Below are 23477 nucleotides of genomic sequence, written 5' to 3'. Positions count from 1 at the left end.
GGGCTAGATGAAACAATGATCAGGTGGATCCACAGTTGGCTACAGAATCGGACTCAAAGAGTGCTTATCAATGGGATCTTCTCAAACTGGGGAGAGGTAACAAGCAGGGTACTGCAGGGCTCAGTCCTGGGCCCAGTGCTTTTCAACATTTTTATTAATGAGTTGGAGGAGGAGGTGCAGGGAACACTTATCAAACTTGCAGACGACACAAAATTGGGTGGGATAGCTAATACCTTGGAAGACAGAAACAAAATTCAAAGTGATCTTGATAGGCTGGAGCACTGGGCAGAAAACAACAGAATGACATTGAATAGGGATAAATGCCAAGTTCTGCACCTAGGAAAAAGAAAACGAATGCACAGTTACAAGATGGGGGATACGTGGCTCAACAATACTGCAAGCGAGAAGGAGCTTGGAATTGTTGTCGATCACAAGCTGAATATGAGCCAACAATGTGATGTTGCTGCAAAAAAGGCAAATGCTCTTTTGGGCTGCATTAACAGAAGTATGGCTTCCAAATCCCAGGAAGTACTAGTTCCCCTCTACTCAGCACTGGTTAGGCCTCATCTGGAGTACTGTGTCCAGTTCTGGGCACCACATTTTAAGAAGGATGCAGACAAACTGGAGAGGGTTCAGAGGAGGGCAACGAAAATGTTCAGGGGACTGGAAACAAAGACCTATGAAGAGAGACTGAAAGAACTGGGCATGTTTAGCCTTGAGAAGAGAAGACTGAGGGGAGATAGGATAGCGCTCTTCAAGTACTTGAAAGGTTGTCACAGAGAGGAAGGCCAGGATCTCTTCTCGATCATCCCAGAGCGCAGGACATGGAATAATGGGCTCAAGTGACAGGAAGCCAGATTCCAGCTGAACATCTGGAAAAACGTCCTGACTGTTAGAGCAATACGACAGTGGAACCGGTTTCCCAGGGAGGTGGTGGGCTCTCCCACACTGGAGGCATTCAAGATGAGGCTGGACAGCCACTTGTCAGGGATGCTTTGACTTGGATTCCTGCATTGTGCGGAGGTGCTCTTATAGGTCCCTTCCAACCCTAGTGTTCTACGAGTCTATGAAGTTCGGCTGAAGGCTGCATGCAATTCTATGGCTGCCGGCTGTCCACCCATGCTTTAGTGGATGCACTCACAGAACTGAACAACAACAATGACCTTAGCGCATTTTCATTTGTACTATGTGTAGGAGCCATCTGCATGTGGAAGGCTGAACCCTGCTTGTGGACCCCCATTGCTGGGTCAGGGCACATGGTGCTTTGCCGTCCCCCACTTCCAAGATTATGCTCTGACAATCACAACCAAGAGTCATCCATAATGCTACCTTCCATTGATCCATGGGCCCTTTTAAAAACTCTACTGCTGGAAAGTGCGTCTCGGGACTTAACCTTTCTATAGGAGGGCTTTTCAGAATGCAGCCTGGTTCGCCACTGCAACGCAGAGCCAGGGAGCCCAAGAAGCATCTCATGGATAGGAAGGTACTTCAGCTCCCCCACTCTACAGCGGCACAGCCCCAAATCTGCACAGGAAGGCAGCAATGTGCTCTACCAACTGGTCCTCCCAACAGTGTCTGTCACCAGAATGCCTTAGCGGGGAAATCAGCACAGGATGAAACGCTATGCACAAATGTATTTGCGGGGATTTGCAGTGCTGAGACAGTGCACAGAACCCTTTATGCCAGAGCCATCTTAACAAATCCTTAGAAACCCATCCCATTCAATTTAATCGCTTGTGGATAACATACCATGAGCACAGCACTTTATTTGGTGTTTCAGTACTGGAGATACATAGCCCCAGTGTTTGGAATGGTTGTTTCTTTGTGGTATGCAACCAGAGACAGCTCAAAACATTTTGCTAACCCCAGCAGTTATGACTTGTGATTTGAGAAATGCACGCACGCACACACACGCGCACACACACAAAGCACACTACAATTCAAAGGGGCGAATCTCTGGTCACTGCTATCTCTTGGCAGCCCAAAGAATGCTACCACTGCCAAGTAACCACTTTGGTTACTCATAGGGATTGGGGAGAAATTTGTTCAGTTCACATTCTAATGCAAACTCCCCTAATTTCATCTAATTTTGCACTTTCGAACCACTATGCGAACCCAAACTCAGTTATCCTTCAAAATCTGCACTTCTCTGAATTTTGTAATGAAGTTCTCCAATGTAAAAATACACAGAAGAACGCAATATATATTAGGCCAAAATGCCTACGAAAATGCCTGCATAGATCTGGAGAAATGTGAACAAAAATGTAGATGAATTTTCATGCAAAATGTTTGAAATAATTGAGGATTGGAAATGTGAGAAACTGAGACAAATCGAAATTGACAGATTTATCCACTCCTAGCAGCTCATGCAGTTAGTTTGGCCCTTAATGGACCTGCTTTGTGCAAAATGTACACTTAGCTTCAGCAATTATTGTTGGTCCTGAGGGCAACTTCTTCACTCATTTTAATATCTGTTGATCCAGTTGTGATAAGCAACACCGAACACTCAGACTGCAAGAATTTTTTGTCCTAGACTCCAGAATAAAATGAACAACAGATGATCCTTGTCAACAATTTGCTAGTTGCCTACTACATTCCGACTACCATATTACAGAATGCACACTCCATATCTGGTTGGTATTAGAGTGCGTAATGAAGAACATATTTACATCCTGTATTTCTCCAACTCTATCCACTCGGTTATAGGATTAATGAGTCTTGAGTTCACATCAGGAGCCAAATTGTTCTAATAAAATACGAAGCAGTGCTTATCAGCTAAGAGGCTGGAAGGGGCACAGTTCACATGGGCCATCATACTCAACAGTACATTTCCAAATCAGAGGAAAATTCAAACAAGACTACGTTTGATGTAGCAAATCTCCATTTGTCTCTGAAAGCTTAACTACTGAAGACAGGTTGGGTAAGAATTCCAGGCACTATCAACTTTTTAAAAATGTCTGGATACAGAAAATGTGCTTAGCATTATTTAAAGCTGAACTGGTTAGAAGTTAATGTAAATGACATCGCGATGATGACGATCTAAGAGGATTAGCAGCACTTGTCATTATGCCGGCGATATACGTAACCCACCCACTTGAGAACCAGTTGAATTGCTCAGCTAAGCATCAGCACAGTGCCCACATACAAGTAGCCCCGAGATCTGCAGCAGTTCAGACATGCCGTGCACAAGAAGGAAAAAAGTGAGTATGCTGTTACAACGCAATATGCCATTTCACAATCTATAATAATAAAGGAGGATGTGTGCGTGTCTGTCCATCCGTCAGCACCACAGAGCCAAGACCATGAAACCAAGGCGCCTAAAACTTGGCATGCATACTAGGGGTGTGCCCCTAGTATGTTTTTTTTTTAAGCAATTGACGTTCATTTATTTTAATGTGTCCATGTCACTGAAACCTGAAGCAACACCTTCAGCCACTACGGGCAGACTTCCTTAATCAACACATAGCTTTGTAGTCCATACAGCTTGAAGCCATGGGAGATTAGCTCGCCAAGGGACGCGGTCTCCCTCAGGCAAATGAAGTGGAAAGAGCACTCACTCAGGGGGCCATAGGGGTGCACCATGGCAGGGGTTATGCCTAGGAGTGCCAGAAAGCATGGCTTCGCTCAGATGGGGCAGGCACAAAAATGTCCAGCTCCGACAGCTGTGTACGTTTGCGTGAAGGCTTTGCTGTTCTATCAAACCAAGGGCTATTCCAAACCATGTGAAGCCAGGTCTGCTTGCTGGTACTGTACATTAAGTGCTGTCAGGTACAGAGAAGTGTATTATAATGTATTACTTCCACATGCGGGTTTTATTGTGCAATCACCCCGGAACTCCACCCATTCCAAAGAAGCCTGAACAGCACTACAAGGCTTCTGTTCCAGACCGGCTAAAGCGCTACACATAGGCATTTCCCTTCGTAACAAACTGGATATGAATGCACATTTTTTCTTACGTTAATAGGAGCTGCAGAGAAGTCTGAGCAACTTTGGAACCATGGGAAGGGGGTGTTTAACTCTTTGTCTTCCTGCAGTGGCCCAGAAAATAATTGCTTCTCTGAAGCTGCTATTTACATTTCACGGGAACTCTCCATTGGCAGCCACGGGAGCATTCCTTAGAGCAGGAGTTCAGGCTTGCAGGATCTATTTTGTTTTTTACTAGAACCTCAAGATTATTAATTGCCTTTAGTTCTTTTGCATTGTTTTAATTTTTTTGTATCTTTTAATCCCTGATGTAAGACACCTTGAGTCTTTTTAGGAAGGTATCTAATAATGAGAAGGAGAAGGTTTTTATTGTGTTTTTATGTATTTGTTCTGTGATTGTTTTAATTATGTTTTTATTTTAAATGTTCTCTTTTATTGTTGTCAGCTGCCTTAGGTTCCATTTCCTGGTTCCATTTCCTTAGGTTCCATTTCCTGGTAAAAAAAAATGGAACCCATTTCCTAGGTTCCATTTCCTGGCGGAAATTAAAATAACAACCGAGAACAACAACCAAAGCCTGGTGGAAAAGACAGAATCAAAGAAATCCAAGCTCTGGAATTTGTTTTGTGTACCAGACTGAGCGAAGGTCACAGCCTTCTAGACACTCCTGGTTACCTACCCATCCCATAAGCCATCTATATTTTACGGCAGGGGAGAATCCGTCAGTGAGAGTCAGAAATCCATGCCAATCTAATGGAATACTGGGCCGAACCTATCAAGATGGGATTTAATCAAGATAAATGTAAAGTCTTGCATTTAGGTACCAAAAACAATCAAAAACATGTGAAAAGGACCTAGCTTGGCAGCAGTACATGTGAAAAGGACCTAGGTGTCTTACTGGATCACAAGCTGAATATCAGCCAGAAGTGCAATGCAGCAGCTAAGAAAGCTGATACAATCTTGGGCTGCATTAACAGAAGCATAGTGTCCAGATCATGGGAAACAATAGTTTCGCTCTAGTCTGCATTACTCAGGCTGCATTTGAAGAACTGGGCCCAGTTCTGGGTGTCCCATTTTAAGGAAGACATTGACCCATTGGAGCATGTCCAGAGAAGAGCAACCAAGATGGTGAGGGCTCCGGAAATCAAGTCCTATGAGGAATGGTTGAAATAACTGGGTATGTTTAGTCTGGAGAAGAGAACATTAAGGGGAGACATGACAGCAGCCTTCAACTGAAAGTCTGCCATGCAGAAGATGGAGCAGGCTTGTTCTCTGTTGCTCCCATTGGTTCTAGGGCAGGACTAGAACCAATGGGTGGAAATTGCAGGGAAACAGATTTTGGCTAAACATCAGAAGATAGTTCCTAACAGTGAGAGCTGTTCAGCAGTGGAACAGAGGGCCTCAGGAGGTGGAGGTGGGATCTCATTCACTGGAGGCTAGATGGCCATCTGTCATGGATGCTGCACCTGGACCCTGCAGTGCAGAGCCTGCACTGAACAGGGGGCTGGACTAGATGATCTGAGATACCTTCCAACTCTATGATTCTACTGCGAGTCAGCCAGAGATCCTCATCTACCTTCTGCCTACCCCTGTCTTACGGGATGGGAATACACAGCCACATTTTGCCACATAAATCTCTAACAGAGAATTCTCAGCATCCTTATTAAACTATAAAAGGAGGGAGGCCTGAGAGTCAAACTGGCATAAATCCAAAATACCATTATAGTGGAGCTATATGAGGAGTTTTTGGTTGGCTACTGAAGTGCAAACAATCTAAGTATTTCCTAGACAACTCCAAACTGAAATATATGAGCTACACGTGAAACACTGAGAGGGCACACATATTTCAGCTCTAAAGTGGAATAAAAGCCACAGAGCATAAATGAAAAAGGAGTTAAGACTTTTGTAATTAGAAAGAGCCAGCTGCAGCTAATAAGGAAAAGGAATGTTAAACCGGAGGATTTTTAAAAATTATTATTTAGCTTTACAGCCACTGAGACACTGAACCCTAGTAAATTACTGGACTCTTTCATCGTATGAATTCTGGTAGAAAAAGTGACATGTGCAAAGAGAACTAGGAGTTGATCTGGGAAGAACACAAAGCTCTAAATCGAGGTCTCCCATTCTGGTCAAGCTTTGGCAAAACGCTAATCCATCTCAGGTGACGTTTCTTGTATTTGACTACATCCAGTTGATCTTCTCAAATATTTTCCTTCCTCTCCTCCTTAATCTTTCCAGAGTGTGTTTAAGTAGCACAGACTAATGTTATTTTACCCAAAGAGCCTCAGATTACACCCAGCTGAACATGCTGTAAGTTTCACTTACTGGCTGCTTGCAAAAGCTATTAAGAGAAAACATCATGAGATCCAGCCAGCCTCGGGATTCAGGTTGGGGAAAGGTTGCATTTCAGTGGCCTCCCCCAAAGTGAGGAACTGTGAGTTTGCTCCTCTGCTAATGTTTCAATAAGTCAAATAAAGGTTGAGAGCTGCTACTTCGCCACACACCTCTCCAAGACATTAGATGTAAAGACGTTTGGAAGGGAATAAGAACGAGAGCTTGAATTCCAACTTGAACTTGCTGGAGAGTGGAGACAGAACATTTTTTTTTTAAGAATGTTGAAAGTGATTTGAGAGAACAATCTCTTCCCAGGGTTATTTATTTAGTAAGTCCAGCTGCAGCTGGTCCATAATACAGCAGTAAGGATCTTGGACGGCATGCACCCATGGGACTTATCCTGAAACATCCACACTGGTTGACAGTTTATTTCAGGGCACAACACAAAGTGTTGGCGATTACCTTTAAAGCTGTAATGACTTGGGTCCAGGAAACTGAAGGATCGCCTCCTCCCATACCACCTTGCCCATTCCCTAAAATCAGATGAAGATGCCCTTCTCTGCATCTCACCAAGAGTGGAGGCCCAGTTGATGGCAACAAGAGAAGGGCCTTCTCAGTGGCTGCACCAACATTGTGGAAAGCCTTGGCTTATGGTGCCCAGATGGCCCCCCTCTCTGGCTGTCTTTAGCTGGATGGTAAAGACATTTTTCTTCCGGTAAACTTACGCCAGCAAAGTATCTGCTGTTGAATATGAAGGTTATATTTTAACTGTGGTCTCTGCTCTTGTTGTATTTTTATGTGCTTTTATTTGTTATGATATTGCGATTTCAAATTGTTGCAAGCCACCCTGAGTAGAGCATAGGCACTAGAAGGGTAGAAGATAAATCTCTAAATAAATAAATGAAGCATCCTGCCTTTCTTCCATCATTGAACTCAAGGATGCTTGCATGGGTTTCCCAGGGAACCTCCCATCCAGACACTAAACAGACCCAGACTTGCTTAGTTTCTGCAAGGATGCATCACATGCCTTCAGACCAGTAGGCAACATCTGTTTGGTTCCATTGCCCCTAGGTGAGACAGGTTTTCCATTTTTTGTAAACCAAAATCCTGCAAAACCTGTTGAAGAGATGCTAGAGTGCAGACACTATGAGCAGCTGTCCCTCTTTGAAACAGTTTTCCAGTCTCTGAACAAACCCTATCATCCATCTCCAGCTGAAGAACAGCAATCACAAGAGGCACAAATTATCTTCCATGGTAAAATATATAAATATATCTTCAGCTTCGGAAGAGTGATGGCCAAGAGAGAATCTGACCTAATTCTAGGAAAAATATGAGCAGACCAGAAGAGATGACTATGAAATGGAATCATACTTTCATTTCCCCCGCCCTACCCCAGCCATTTATTATTATAGCTAAAAAAGGGACTCAGTAAGTTTAAATGAATAACCCATGACTGATCCATAGTATTGACTGCCATGTAACGCATTCCCACATACACTATCCTTAAGACATGCCTAAGTGCTGGAGATCTCAGGGACTGAACCTGCAACCCTGTGTGTGCAAAGCAGGTATTCTACCACTGCACAATGGTCCATCCCTAACACCCTGAAACATTTGAGGCTCTTATTGCAATGGATATGCTTGACCACATGGTGCATGCTTCTAAATGTTACAGGCCAAGTGGATAGCCTGTCCATGTTGGATATAATAATGTCTTCAGCCTCAGTCTTTCTACCCCATTGAAGAGGCAGGAGAGAATGGATCAGGACCTATAACACCAATTCAGTACCAGCTGCGCTGGTTACCAGTGAGCTTCCAGATGCAAAGTGCTGGTTGTGACCTTTAAAACCATAAACAGCTTGGAATCAGGTTATTTGAAGGACCACCTGTAGCCTGCCCAACCATTAAGATCAGCCTCTGACACATTGCTCACTGGTCTGCTAGCAAGGTCCATCGAGCTGGTGGGTACAAGAAACAGCCTTCTTGGTGATGGCCCCATCAATTGGGAACTCCCTCCCTGAGGAAATTCGCTTAGTGCCCTTGTTGTGTGTTTTAAAATGGGTTTTAAAGACCAGGTTGTTCTACTTTTACTCCTACTTCTAATTTGAAGTTGGTCCAGGCTTTTAAAGAAACCTTTTTAAATTGCTGGTGTTTTTATATTATTGTATTGTTGGTTTTAGATGGTCTTGCTAAGATTGAGAGCCAGTGTGGTATAATGGTTAGACTATTGGACTGGGAAGAGCCAGGTTCAAGTCCCCATTCGGCCATGAAGCTCAATGGGTGACTTTGGGTAAGTCAATGACTCAGCCTAGCCTACCTCACAGGCTTGTTGTGAGGATAAAAGGAAGAGGAGGAAGATCATGTACAGTACCTTGGACTCCTTGGAGGCGGGATATAAATGTAACAAATAAATAAATTGTGGGTATTGTTACAGATTTCTTTGTTTTATTATTATTTTAATGTGTGAACTGCCTTAAGAGCTTAAAGGTGGTATACAAATACTTAAAATAAATAAATTGGGGAGTGGGAAGGAAACCCCCAAGACACTACAATCTTGTGTCAAATGAGCATGGATTTTCTGGCATGCTCATTTTAAGTGAAGCATATGAACTGCCACAGACATTTGCCTTTAGGTATTATATTGGGGGTGGGGGGGGGAGAGAGAGAGAGAGAGAGACTCTGACTACAGTTTCTGCCTACAACTTAGAGTTCTAATTATTGCCCAAATGTCCTATCTAAACACGGAATTCCATCAAAAGGAACATATTCAGGTTACTTAACTGAAACCACAGGGGGAACCACTAAATCCGTCACAACATTTTAGGTACCCCTCTGAAATGATTTCCCCTCCCCTTAAACAGTTGACAAGCCGCCCCTGAAATTAGGAACACAACTCAGACCAAACTCAAATCAACAATTATCTCTAACAGTAGGAGGGAGTTGTGGCATCCCCATCTAATTCAGCACTGTACCATTCCCACAACAGAAAGACCACAGCCCTGTGTCATCTCAACATCCTTGAGAATGCCATGTCTGCTGAACTCAACACTGCACTGATTAAAAAAAGAAAAGAAAACCTAACTATGTTCAGACACGCATACAGGCAATGCTCCCAAGCTGTCTTTGCCAATGAAATGGCCACTGCATGTTAGGTTGCCCCAGCGTAAAGATCCCTGGATGGAGATGAAATTATGCTTCTTAAGACAGAGCAATGATGCTACTTGAACATTATCAGTACATTAATTTCTTTTGTCACATTATGAAAAAAGCCTATTTTTAAAATTAAAATGAAAACATTTTCAAGCAAATTCTATAGGAAAGAAAAAACAACATCCCAAAACAAAACCAACTGAAACATGGTAGGAAAAACAGAGTCACCATATCCTCATAATGGGATTTAAATTTACTTACACCAAGGCTGGGGAAAAATTTTCCTGCTGAGGTCCACATTCCCTCAATCAAAACCTGTTGGAGGCTGCATTCCAGCAGTGACCAGAGCCCACACTCAAAGTGGGAAGATTTACAGATGCGACTTTTCCAGTGGTGCAGTATGCCTCAAGAAGAGAAAAAGACATTTGCATCCAGGTACTCTCCTTCTCCCACTTGTGCAAGTTCCCGTCCCGTCCCCTGCCGCCCATCAGCTGTGTGGCTGGGGGACAGAGCAGGAAGGAGTAAATAATATCAACAACCAGTGATTGAGCATGGCATGGGGAAAGTCCGCTGTCCAGACTGAGAGGCCTGGAGATCCACATTTGGCCCACAGGCTGGAGATCCTCTCCTGCCAACTTACAACTTAAGTATATCTGGCCACAACTACGTATTCTTCCAAGAAAAACATGTCACCGATGGCTCATTATTTACAAAATGAGACGACCGAATAAACACTTAAACTTTTCATTCTGCTTCCCAGTGCTCCGAACACGTGCATATTCTAGTTTTAATCCTTACACAACACTGCAAGCCTCCCCCCGCCCCGTCCCCCAGCCATCGGAGAGAAGACAGGGAAGCTGGCAGGCTTTATGGGAAAGTCACACAGGTCATGTCAAGCCTGCAAGCTGCAGGTTCCCCATCCCTGCTGTAAGGTTAATCATTATTATCCCCAATGCTGCAGATGGGGGGGACTGAGGCAGAGAGAGTGGCAACAATGCGACTAAAAGGCAGAGGCAAGATTCAGACCAGCAACTTCAGTCTCTTAGCCACTACGCTACATCAACTCACAAGATGAATGGGTACCAATCGCCCATAAAAGGATACCAATCATCTCGCTTATTACAAGCATGTATTTGTTTTGTTAGTTAAACCATTAAAGCCAAGGATAGTCCATATTTGTGTACACTGTTGTTCTATTGCAAGGGAATCCTGACTCTCCCACTGGCACACTATTTTTGAGGGCAAATTAGACATGGCATAGTGATGTTAATTGTCTGAACACAATTAACATGTATGTTTTTGTTATGTTATGTAAACAGCAGCAGCTGCTGCAGGGAAAACTGGGCGCCTCAGACCCATCCTTCCATGATCATGACAAAAAATCATCTTTCCAATGGTGCTACTTGCATTCAAGGAAAACCAGTGAGAATGGCTTGAAATCCCTTGAAAGGCAAAGAGCAGCTTCAGACAGATGATTCTTATCAGTGGATTAAAGATAACAGAAACCTGCAAAATATGTGAATAAAGTCAATAGCAGAAGTGTTCACACTACAGGTGAACAATGCTTCTACCACACTGCTTTCAACTCCAGTTCAGATGTCATGATCTGATTCATATGTAGTCCACTGTTTATGAGCCAGGATCAAACAATGGGCACACACACTTCTCCCTGGTGTCTTATTTGCTGGCTTTGGCATTTCAATCCTGGTTAAAGTAAGCCACCATTTCCTGTTCCATTTGAAATGGGAAACCATGGTTTAAGATCAGATTATTAACTAGGATCTGAAACTACGGTTTGATCCTGGAATGCTGGATAGGTACAGAACACCAGAAATAACCCACATTCATCCGTAAACTTGGAATATCAGCAAACCATGATAGGTGTTTTGTCTCATCACTGGGTCCACAGATGACATCTGTGCAACGTGACTAACACACAAACGCCTTAAGAAAAGTCTTCATGATAGCTTCTATTCTTAGAATCAGATTAGGTAGCTTGTGCCCTGCACTGAAGGGAGGGTTCAGTGTCCCCTCCCACACACTCCTTTTACAGCTAAAGACAGAGAGAGCACAATCCTACACACACTTACCTGGAAGTAAGCCCCACTGATTACAGTGGCATTCACTTCCAAGTAAATATGCACAGGACTGCATGGGCAAATGCTTTATGAGGACACTTCTCGCCCTCCTACAGTGCCCTTAAAGTCCCATCCTGTGCCAATATCTTCAGCCCAGGCGCTTATGTTCAGCAAATTGGCTGATGTCCTTTAAAGCATCACTTCCTGTCTCTGCAAGCAGTTCATCTTATTAAGAGAGAATCTTTGTTCTTGGTTGGATTGTTTTAATATTATAGATAGACAGAGAGACAGAAGCTTTCATGTCACAATGCTGGAAAACGTATCATGATAGTCACTTAAGTGTTTCGGGCAGAGCAACTCTATGGTCCCTGGAGGCCCAGACATGAAAACTCCTATGGTGACTCCAATCCTGTCCCTGCCCCACAGGCACACAGGCCCACCTAGAGGACAGAAGTTTAAAAGGAGAACGGTCCTCCGTCACTCCTCCCGCCCTGCTGGCAGCAGCCTGGCACAGCATCAGATACTCAGAAGCCTCTGAGATTGGAGGCTTCCATCTAGCAGGTGTCAACCCCATGGAGTTGCACCCTAAGATTTAAGTCTAAGCTCCCAAAAGAACCTGTCCAGCACCAGCCAGATGCATTGATCAGAAGACTGCAAATTCCCCAAGTACAGCACTGGACTGCAGCAGTATGCAAGAATAGCCAGGTGACCCCCATCCAAGAATGCATTAAAAACTCAAAAAGGCATCAGTGCATTAACAGTGTTGGAAAGCAAGCAGCTTAAAAGTGCTATCAAAATAGAGTTCAAAATCAGGAAGGGCTTTTTCTCATAATTGGTCTGCTGGCTTTCAACCCACATACATTTTGAAATATTTGCAAGAGGGTTGGGGGAGAAGTACTGTGTGTTCTGGCACCTGGGATCTGTGCTGACATACCTACCAGCAAGGTCAGCAAAATTATTTGAGACATGAAGCTGGTGCAATGGCTTTCTCAAGGCATGGAGGTCATCAGGGGAGGTGGGGGTTGCTCCGGGCTCTTGAACACTTCCGTTTCACAGTTAGATGGAAGTGAAATTAAAACAGAGCTTCTACAGAAGCACTTAACTTAGCACTATGTTTTTCTGCAGCGCCCTTCTGTATGGCTACAATCTGCCTAACTTCTTTACTCAGAAGTAAGTACCACTCAGCAAAGGTTGCTAGCAATGTTAAAGTTTCTTGCTTGTAGGTTCAGCCCATTTTCTGTTGAGTGGGGTGGGTGGGTAGAAGTAGAGGCTCCTTGTATAACCTCTCTTAATTTCCCCAATGTCATTGTCTGACCCTACAAGGGGGACGGGGGTTGATCGTTCTTCTCACTATTTCCCATTTTATACCAAAATTGAACTATTATACTATATATTAATAATAACAACAACAACAACAACAACAACAGAAGCAGCAATTAAGCCTCCCCCTTGCAGGAACAGAAACTAACATTAAATAAATCAAAAGAAGGCTGCTCAAGGGCCTCTCTTGATAGCAGATAAAAAGCTGTTTATCACTAATTTCCCCACCTATGCTCATCAAGAAGCAATAATTTGGGTCAAGAGGCACAGAAGCCCTTAAAAGCATCAAGGGTGCATTGCCTATACACATTAGAGAAGCTTGTGCTCCAGCTGCATTTTGTAACAGAAAGAGAGAGCAAACCACATATTAGGTTTGGAAGAGAGAGAAAAACATAGGAAAAATGCTAGAATACAACAGAATGACAGCAGCAACATCTGGATGCTCCAAAAAAACTCAATGAACAAAACAGAGCAAGTACAGAGAAAAGGGTGAGCAACCCAAGTCTCAATTGATGCAATGGCATTTTACTTCTATTTACCAAGGAGTAATTAAACAAAACAGGATTGCTCCATAATGATTGAGTTCTGGATTGGAGTGGTGCAGCGCAATTCTATGCATGTTCGTCCAGAAGTAAGTTCCACAGTGTTACTCCCAGGTAAGTGCGCACATCTGTAATCCTTTTTCCATCTCTGCAGATCTGTGAAAAACCTACACTAAATAAAAGTTACTGCCAATACTAAAATGGCTCTATACCCACCCTCCTCCCGGATTCACGAGGTATTCCTCGTATTCCAGTTTTTATTCTAAAGCCAAACCACCAACACCACAGAGCTCTAGTGTTGACACATTAAACAAGCATGAAAAAGATGTGGATTTAGCTCCTAATTGTCACGCAGTATTTGTTTAATAGAAAAACCAATTTTGACACAAGTAGGGAGGCCAAACTTATTTTCAGTTTCAAAGGCTACAGCAAAATGTTGGAAATATTTGCTCCGTGCTTGCTGGATGCAGTTGACTATGAGACGATGTCTTATCAAGTTTTATTTTTCCCCTCATTTCTTCCTGATGGAAACAGGTATTTGGCACTATCCTGTACAAAAACAGATTTTGAGGAGGCGGAAAAATGACACTGGCCTACCTCACAGGGCTTTTGTACGCATTATAAAGAGAAGTGCATGTAATGCCTTGTGAACAGTCAAGAAGTGCTATATAAAGAGAAGTAATTTACTGTGTGCTGGATTGCATCTATGGAGATATCTACCCAGGGTGGAAGAATGTCCTGATAACTGTGCATTGTTGTTGTTTTTAAAATGGAAAACCACTGTGGTAGGAGATAATGTAGAGGAGAGAAAGGGTGAGGAACTGTTGCGGGGGGGAGTTGTTAACCTTTTCTCTCACCAACCATTTCTCCCACAGGTTTTCAAACACCTATTTGCACATGTTTGAAACTCTACTTTTTTTTTAGGGCACAATTCTATTTATATTTAGACAGAAAAGAAGTCCTCCAATACCCAGCATGACTGGCTGGGGAATGCTGGGAGTCGTGGGATTTTTTTCTGTCTAAACAGGCATTGGATTGCACCCTTAATGTGCTTCTTAGCCACCTTCAAAACGGCAGTCTTCCCAAGATGGGGATATGGGGGAAGAGCTGTGATGAAAGACAACTTGGAAGAGGAAAGCCATGGATGGCCACCCAAAGATTAAGCACCTCCTCACCCCCGATTTCGTCCTCCCAAATCAGCTTTGCTTTCTCCAAAGTAGCACTGGGACCCTGTTGCACGCTGCCGCACATAACAAGTACTTGCCCCCTTAACACCACTTGCATTGCTCTTCCCCCCAAATAACTCTGAGACCCAAGATGTTGTACAAATTCAAGGAAGTCCCAAGTGTGCGTGGGCTTGGGAAAGGAACAAATTGGATTGTTTGTGGAAATTCTATATTGTAAAGCCACCATAACCTCCCAGGATAATAGCTGCTAAAATCGTGCCTTGTACTAGATACAGACATATGAATGCACATTTCATTTTGCTGATTTTTTTTAAAGCTGTATTTTAAAACCCATTAGTCAAAAGAAATGATAGATTTGCTTGCCATTCTCAACTGGATGCGACTCCACAGAGGAGTCAATCTATGCCAGGAACTTTATTTCATTAAGAAAGTGATATTATGGAGCATCTGAGATCCCATATAAGACACAACAGAATGCCAGAGAGGTTCTAGCTGCCAGTACCCCACAGTGCGTGCCTGATTATTTGCAGATGGGGTGTGTGTGTGCGCGCGCGTGTGTGTGTGTGTGTGTGCGCGTGCACGTAGGGGGAATTGTTATAGGAGTCTTAATCCCACATTTTGGCATTGCACAGTAAACATTGCTTATAACCTCAGCTATATGCACATATTAGCCACCCACATCCTCATGCACATTTCTTTAAAATTAGCTGAACACGTTGCATTTGCACAGACCACAATAAAAGCCCAGGAGTGACAGCACAGACTAACTTCAATAAGTCAACTGTCAACACCAATTCTATTTAGCCAATAGCTGAATGTCCAACAAGGAGCTAAATTGGATTCAATCTCTTTGGGGCAAGTCAGTTGTCCTCGAAGCACAATCACTGGTCTAAGATCAACTAGGGAACATGGGATCAATTAAAACCAGCTTATGGGGATTTTTTTAAGCTACCTGGGGGGGAGGGGAGAGAACAGGGGGATAATTCACACAACATGGGTTAGATCTCTATTCATTTCATTTCTCCCGCTACACGGTTCTTAAGCCGTCTTGTAAAAAGCAGAAACATTACTATCACCCTTCACTGTCTAGCCTGGAGTCTAAAGTTCTACATTTAATTAAAGACACACCATGGCTTTTTTGTCAACCCAGATGGTTTGACTGGTCACTATTAAAAAGAAAAAAAGTTTGATGTCATTTTAGCTACTCGCTATTAAATAAAATTCGGAATGCTGTTTGCTGGAAAACAGAGGGGGACAACTTCCAAGATGAAAAATCAATGTAGTATGATTTAGGCTCCTAAAGTAAACCGTACTTTTCCATTGCAATTTTATTATAGCTTCCCTAAGTTCATCACAATGCAAGGTTAACGCACACCTGAAAATGTTTGGCTAGCATATTCTATGAAGCTTTGGTAAAAGAGAAACCTGGTTTGAAGACTGCTCTACCAAACTTGGGAACCATATAACAGGGAGAAGGAGAAGAATGCACTACAAATAAAACAAGTTCAAATGGATGCCTACTCTCAGAGACAAGAAGGGTAGCTATTTTTATATTCTCTTACAACGCTTTTCAAAGACAAGCACACACAAAAAGTTGTAGTACACCGCTTTGTCCACACGAGTGCTGTAGTAACATTTCAATTCTCCTATCAGCTACAGCTTTTTGCTGACAGAAATATATGACAAAGCGAAACATTAAGATGTTAGCATGATCATGTCTTAAGATTAGATGATGGCTACGCATCTTATCCTCATTAAACCAAACCTCTGCTCATCACACTGCTGAGTAATGCGATTATAGAAAAACAGTGCTTAAGGGCACAATCCTATGCATGTTTAGACAGAGAAAAAGCTTACAACTCCCAGCATGCCCCAGCCAGCATTGCTGGCTGAGGCATGCTGGGAATTTTAGGCTTTTTCTCTGTCTAAACATGCATAGGATTGCACCCTAAGTCACCTTTCGTGCCATTTCTATTATCCTGCTAGGCACGATTTACTTGACCAAGCACAAACCTTGTACTCCGAAACTCTCCAAACAGAGGAAGCAGCAGCTGATTGGGCACCACCATGCCTTCAAAGCATAATGTCCCAGCAGTTATTCTGGCCCTTTTTTTTAACCCACTATGTTCATGGATAGACAAACTCGCCTCGCATTTCGCTCACCGGACCCCTACTGGCCATCCAACTGGCACACCACACATGGCGAGCCACCAGGCAGTCCACAGACACCCAGTGAGCAGCATCCCACCCCTTTGCTGAGCCACTGTTTTGCATAAAAATGGCGGCTCAGCCTTTTACAGAAAGGCCAATTTTGCGCAAATAACAGCTGTAAGGAGGCCCATTTACGCAAAATTACAGGCGTAAATGGTCTAAATAGAGCATTTACGCCTGTAATTTTGCATAAATGAGCTCTTTATGGCTGCTATTTGCATAAAATCAGCCTTTCTGTAAAAGGCTGATCCGCCATTTTTATGCAAAATGGTGGCTCAGCGAGGGAGTGGGGATCCCTGTGCTTGCCTGACTTGGCATGCACAGAGTGGCATCCAGGAGGCCAAGCTGGTGCAAAATCTCCAAGCTTCCAGCCCCAACCGGACACCTGCGACATCCCTATTCATGGAGCACCTGCCAGCACAGGAGAACTATGTAGGACATGACTTCTTCTACATAGCTGACTCCACAGGTAATCTCCACATGGAAGGTTTTCATTTGAACTGGTCCATGACAGAAACAAGGCAGAATATGAAGGCAAACACTCCTTTCCCTTTTAGATAAAAGCAACATATCCCATGTGTGTACCTTGAGACAAAACCATTAATTAAGAGCTGGCCAAGACAGGGGTGGGAGTAGCACTGAGGCTTGAGTCTTCCAGGTTCTCCAAGTTCTACCTTGAAGCTCTGTCCACCTCATTTCCATTCCTGAATGTGAGACTTGTTGCTCAAGTAGGGAAAGCACACATTTAGGTGAGCATCTTTTAAAGTGTACAACCAAATGTGCACTCTGCCCCATTGACTAATGCCTGAAAATGCTTCTTGTTTTATGCGCATTTTAAAGTGTAAATTTTATATACACTTTATATGTCAAGATCCAGTGTGATTCAGTGGTTAGAGTGCTGGACTGGGACTCAGGAGATCCAGGATGCAGTCCCCACTTGGGCCATGAAGCTCACTGGGTGACTTTGGGCCAGTCATTGACTCTCAGCCTAACCTACCTCACAGGGCTGTTGTGAGGATAAGATGGAGAGGAAGAAGATTATGTAAGCCACTTTAGGTTCCTTGGAAGAGTAAAAAATGTGGGATATAAATGCAATAATAGAAACAATTTTCTAATGAACACATTTTTTAAATGCGATCGCAAGCTAGAGAATATGCAAGCTTTGCCTAAAAACGTGCTATAATTAATGGGGGTGTGGACAGGGGAGGTTCTGATGTTTAAAGAAATGAAACAAAGTTTTCATACATCCCTAGCCAAGACTTGAAACTGGGTATCATGGCTTTCCCTCAAATCTCCATAAAGACGACAAGAACTGTTAATATATCAAAGGTCTACGCAGACATGAACATAAGGCCAAAAGGTAATCAAGTCAAAGGGATGGTCTTCAACTCATCAGCCCTATACAAATTAATTTACATAAACCAAATCTACCACCATTTTCCTTCAGAGCTTAAAAGAAAGTAATTTTATGTCAAAGGCCCTCAGTCAGCTTCAAGCCAACCAGCAGGAAGGAAATTAAGTACAGTCTTCTTCTTTACAAGTCTCTACGATAAGTACAAGTAGTTCATAGTTTCCAGTTGTACCACTGACTGTGACACCCATGACAAGAATGACAGGTGTCACAAGGATGGAGAGAGAGTGGCACTTTTATTAAATACCCCCAAGAGCAAAAGAATCAATCCAGCAAATACAATATCAAGACAACTAAAAGATAACAGAGAAGACTGGCCTCTTTTGGATAAAAATAGGAATGCTCTACCAAAAAGCTGGGTATGAACAAACTATCTCACCAACTGGACAAGACGTTTACAGCAAAAGGTTGGGGCAGTACGGATTTATTATCCTAGAAATATCAGCACCACAATAATTAACAGTGCAATCCTGGTCATGTTTACTCAGAGGTCCCACAGAATTTAATGAGACTTACTCCCAGGAAACTATGTATAGGCTTGCAGCCAAAGGTACTATTATTATCATGCTGAGGCTGGAAGGGACTCAGATAGCTCATTTGCCACATCCACACCACAAGTTAACCCACACCGTTCTGATTAGCGTGGGTGACTCTGGATACTTGAACTTGCAATGAGAGAACAGGAAGTGCAAGTGGCTCATACTTCCTGTTCCACACTTCTTTATAAGTTGCAACATGTGGGCCGGTGCACCTTTCCTGTGAGGAGATGCAAGTGCCCCAATACAAGGACAGATAATGCATCCTTCCATGAAGAAGACATGCAAACAAAGAAATGTGAAAACAGAAGGCACATGCAACTCAACACTTCCTTTTCTCTCCCTGCCTCATCCCATTGAATGTCTAAACAGACAAACACAATAAAGTTCCTAAATTATGTTGTTTTCCTTTTCTGGCTGTTAATGTGCCACAAAAGCCCGCATGTACCCTAGACTCCTTTGCAAGGCTGGTTAAGTAAAACAAACCCAATAGTCTGAGTGAGCAGATCAAGTCGTAGAACACAGGGTGGAGAGATGAGGAGGAGGGAAACAGGAGGTTGCTATTCAACTGGACTTGGAAGAAAAGTGATTTCCTGGACCCAAACTGCCAAGTTTTCCCCAGAAAGAAACTTTCTACATCTCCTGGCAGATACCTGCATCAGCCATTGCAGAGAGACAGCCGGGGAGGGAGAGAAGCAGAACATCAAGGTACTAGGAGGGGATCCCTAGTTGATGCCAACAGGCCTTTACTGAGCTGTGGCAACCATCTTCTCTGAGCAACCGAACTACTGACAGCGTATGGATTTGCCATACTGTAGGCTCAAACAAAAGTAGAGACATAGGAAATGAGTTCCATGTAGTTCATAACAGCAGTATCAGAGCAGGGTGAACTTTTATGCTGAGAACTACAGATCAATGCACCAGAAGGACGGTAGAACCAACAGTGAGTTCTACCTTCTCCCTGGGTGAATGGGGTAACAACTGTTCCCAGACCTTAAGAGAAAATTACACAGTACACTTTAAAAAGAAGAGCAAGGGAAGCACAAGTTAACAGGGATCAGTTGTCAAAATAAAGAGCATTCAGTTGTGTGATCATGTAAATTGGTAACAACCACCCGTACTGCCTTTCCTGGGTGATTTACTTTCACTCTTTGTTCAGCCAAACACCAATGTTGCAATTCTCTGCACACTTACTTAGAAGCAAGCCCACTGACATGCTTAGTATCGGAAGTAAGACAACCTGATGTCCGGTATACCGGTTGTACTCTAATGTATTCTGGAAGAAAAGCCACTGCCCTATAAACTCTCTGACTTCCATACTTACAGCATCATACCTTCAACACACACACTTTTTAAAAAGAGACGGTATTCAATGACTCTCGTTGACTTTGGCCTTTGCCAGTCCCCCAGAAGGACCAGCTTAGAGGAGGGCTGGGAATGTTCACCTCAGGACACCTAGAACAACATTATTATCTGCAATTAGCTCAAATTTCCTTCACTCAACCCATGCACTTTCTACGTACAAACGGTCACATCCTGTACTTCACGTAAATTTATTTGGGATCATTATCACTGCCTAGTACCACAGGCACAACAGCCGGCATAGATTAAAGCATTACATATGCATTGAAGGGAAGGGGGAAAATAATTATTTCACAACTTTTTAGCCCACCTTGATCGCAGTTATAAGAGGGCAGCTACACAGAGCATCAAGGGGTAATTAATCAAATTGCAATCCCTGGATCTTATTCTTTTAGACAGAAGCGAGGCTGTAATCCTTTGCACACTTACTTGGGTACAGAGCCCCTTGAACTTGCTTCTACGTAAACTTGCATAGGATTGGGCTGTATCTGCATGCCAGGGACTGATTTACAAATGATGGCAGATATCAGAACCAGAGGAGGACTGGGCATTATGGGCATTTAATGGAGTATCCCTCTATTGGCGGGGGGAGATCTTCCCCCTCCATGGAGAATGCATGGGACTTCCAAACAAGCTTACATAGGAAAAAAGGCCAAAATAATCCTATGCGCCTTGTTAACTCCTACACACTATTAATCCGTATTAAAACTGAAAGAGCATTACAAGGAGGTGCCACCTACTCTTCCCATGTAGACAGGATCGAGGCCACAAAACCCTGGAACCAAGTGGAAAGGCAAGGTACGTTCGCCAGCTGCCAGCTGGGGGGGGGGGGGAGAGACAATATGCAAAGGGAGACTGGAGACAGAGATGGAGCTCTAGGGATGGTCTGGCGCACTACTCACCTCTCTTGCTGCGTCTCCACCGGCCGCCTTGGCAGTGACCGTAATCCATACAGTTCAGGATGATCAAGGCAAAGGAAAACAGGCGAAACTGCATCCTTCAGCTCAGGCCTGAGGGGACTCAGAGCAGCAGCAAAAGGAGAGCGGCGGCGGCCAGTGGGGGCTCAATCGCCGATAGCGGCGCCGGGGAGTTCCAAGCCTCCCTCCCTTCGAGGAGGCGAAGTGACAAGCAGGGAGAGGGCGGTGCGCAAGGCGGCTGCGGCAGCGGAGCCAGCCGGATGCCGCTCACACGCCCGCCGGGCCCCTCCGCAGATCTTGCAAAGTCCCGGCAACTTCGAGCATCTCCTCCGATCTGGAAAAGAGAAGCGCGAAATTCACACACATATGCGGGGCACTTTTAAGTCTGCAATCCTACACTTACCTGGGAGTAAATCTCACTGAACACAGAGGGGCTTACCTCCGAGTAGACACGCTCAGGGCGAGGCTACATCGTCTCCACGCGCGCCCTCTAGGAGGAGGCGCCCGAGTAAACACGCGTGGGATCCGGCTGCACCGGCGTCACTACACTTCATGGGCCTCGATCCAACGCCCCGTGGGCAGAACGGTCCCTGTAAGCAACGAGACCGGCTTCGCTGTCTTACTTACAGTGCGCCCAGGATGGGAGCCTCCATTTCGTCTCCCCCTATCGGATCCGGCCTCCTTGGAAGCAGCGGGAACGTGCAGCCGGATCCCAGGGATGTTCGCTCAAGGCCGAAGCGAGCCACGCGCAACGCGATCCTGCGCGCGTTCACTCGGAAGCAAGCCACGCTGCCTTCAGCTGGGGCCCCTTCCCAGGTAACTGCGCCCGGCGCTGCAGCCGCCCGCTCGCTCGCACGCACGTGGGGCGGCGGGGGGAGGCTCCGAAAGCAGCCCGCTGGATTTTAGGGCGGGGGGCGGGCTTGCTCGCAAGTGAACGCGCGGAAGAGGATCGCGCCGTCAAGCGTCAGGATTCCTGGAGGATCTCCCTCCAGCCGCCCGTCCTACCTCCTCCGGCTCAGAGTGGCGCCGACTGCCTCAGCCGGCATCCGAGCTCGCCCCGAACCCCCGAGACGCGCAGAGGCGCTGCGCACAACGGGCGTGCGAAGGCTGCGGCACCGCTCCGCGGAGCGAAAGGGGAAGCGCTTCGGGGCGCGGGGCCCCGGCGGGGGACGAGCCGCGAGCGCGGCTCCCCGCGCTCGCCAAACGCGGGCAGCCGGGAGCCGCTCGGAGTTCGCTCCCGCGAGAGCGGGCGGCGGCGAAGCGGCCCCGTTTCGTGCAGCCCGCTGGCTCCCTCGCTCCCCGCGGCGGCGGGTCAGGCGAGAGCTTCGCCTCGCCTCCGCTAACGAGCCGGAGCCCGGAGACACGTGGGCCGCCCGCAGCGAACTTCGGGGGCCGCTGCTGAGGCGCGCCGGGACTCGCCTTCGCCCCGCGCTCCTCCGGGGAGCCCGGCCGCCCGGCCCACCTGGTGCAGCTGCGGGGAACGAGGGCGAGCGACGTCCCCCTGGCTGGCTCCTCGGCTGGCTGCCGGCTCCTTCTTTCCCGCTAGTTCTCTTATACGAGCTCGCCGGTGTGCGCAAATCCAGCCCTTCTGCCACTCGCTCAGCGCTATTCCTCTCCCCGGGGCGGCGCGGTAAGTAGGTGGCGCTGTGCTCCACGCCAACTCGCCGCCAGCAGGGGCCGGCGGCTATCCGCCTATCTGCTGACGCCGCGGGGTCAGCTTGGAGCGGGAGTGGGCAACTGGTCGCCCTCCAGATGGTTGGTTGGTTGGGTGGTTTGGGCCTGCACCCCGCCTCGGCCCTAGCCAACATAGCCAATGGGCAGGGATCATTGGCGTTGTAGGCCCAAAATCTGGAAGACCGCATGTTGCCCGCTCCAGGCTTAGACGCAGGGCTCCCGGACTTTTCGAAAGACGCGGGCGTGACTGGCAGAGGTTCAAAACCAGAAGGCACCTGCCCTCCCTGCGCCTCCTGGGCTTGGCTTTGCCGGTGGTATTTCTGCCTGTCGTGCGGGTCTTAAAGGCACAGGAATGGCGCCAAAGGAGCGCGCGCGCAAGTTACTTTCTAGGCCACTGATAGAGTGGGAGCTTTGGACCTGTTGGACCCCAGATTCCGTCGTTGGCATATCCCGTTAAAGGCTGTGGAGTGTGATAAGGAAGCCCTCTGCCTGAGCTGCTGATAGAGTAGCCGCGAGTTATAATGGACTGACTCATTATGAACTAACTTCATAGAGGTCCAGGACTGCGCCTAGCATTAAAGGTAAGGACTAAACATCATCTGAGCCTTGCTTCAGAGAGCGTAGCTGCTGATAACCAGCAAACACAGGAAGGAATTGCAATCCACTTTGGGGGGGGGGGGTTGTTTGTTAGCCCGCTGATGGAACTGTACTGAATTTGAGCCAGTTCTGAAACATAAGAAGTGATGCTAAAAGAGGGTGTATCTGAGCATGTGTAGAATGGGTTTTCCTCACTGCTGAATAATTGCATTCCTATACCAATAGAGAACTCATTC

At 45.5% G+C, this 23477-nt stretch overlaps 1 protein-coding gene across 9 annotated transcripts in view; it reads right to left on the bottom strand.

Annotated features, from left to right (window-relative positions):
* Positions 1 to 22639, bottom strand: part of RSPO2 (R-spondin 2) — a 156344-nt gene extending 133705 nt beyond the window's left edge. For 3 of the 9 annotated variants that reach the window (XM_084848935.1, XM_084848934.1, XM_084848940.1), the window contains exons 1-2: positions 22433 to 22639; positions 20956 to 21304 (exon numbers count right to left, since the gene is read on the bottom strand). In XM_084848935.1, coding sequence (XP_084705061.1) covers positions 20956 to 21049 — 94 coding nt within the window. In that variant the 5' untranslated portion in view covers positions 21050 to 21304; positions 22433 to 22639. Of the gene's footprint in view, positions 1 to 20955; positions 21305 to 21409; positions 21823 to 21975; positions 22331 to 22432 lie in introns of those variants that run through there. The other 6 variants (XM_084848937.1, XM_084848941.1, XM_084848938.1 and 3 more) reach the window with 5 other exon arrangements.
* Between the last annotated feature and the right edge of the window lie 838 nt (positions 22640 to 23477).

This window comes from Heloderma suspectum, chromosome 4 (genome assembly GCF_057233095.1).
Source record: "Heloderma suspectum isolate Gila_16-S chromosome 4, 16-S_ref, whole genome shotgun sequence".
Classification (NCBI taxonomy): domain Eukaryota; kingdom Metazoa; phylum Chordata; class Lepidosauria; order Squamata; family Helodermatidae; genus Heloderma; species Heloderma suspectum.
Note: the sequence above shows the minus strand (reverse complement) of the source record. Positions and strands in the feature narration are given on the sequence as shown.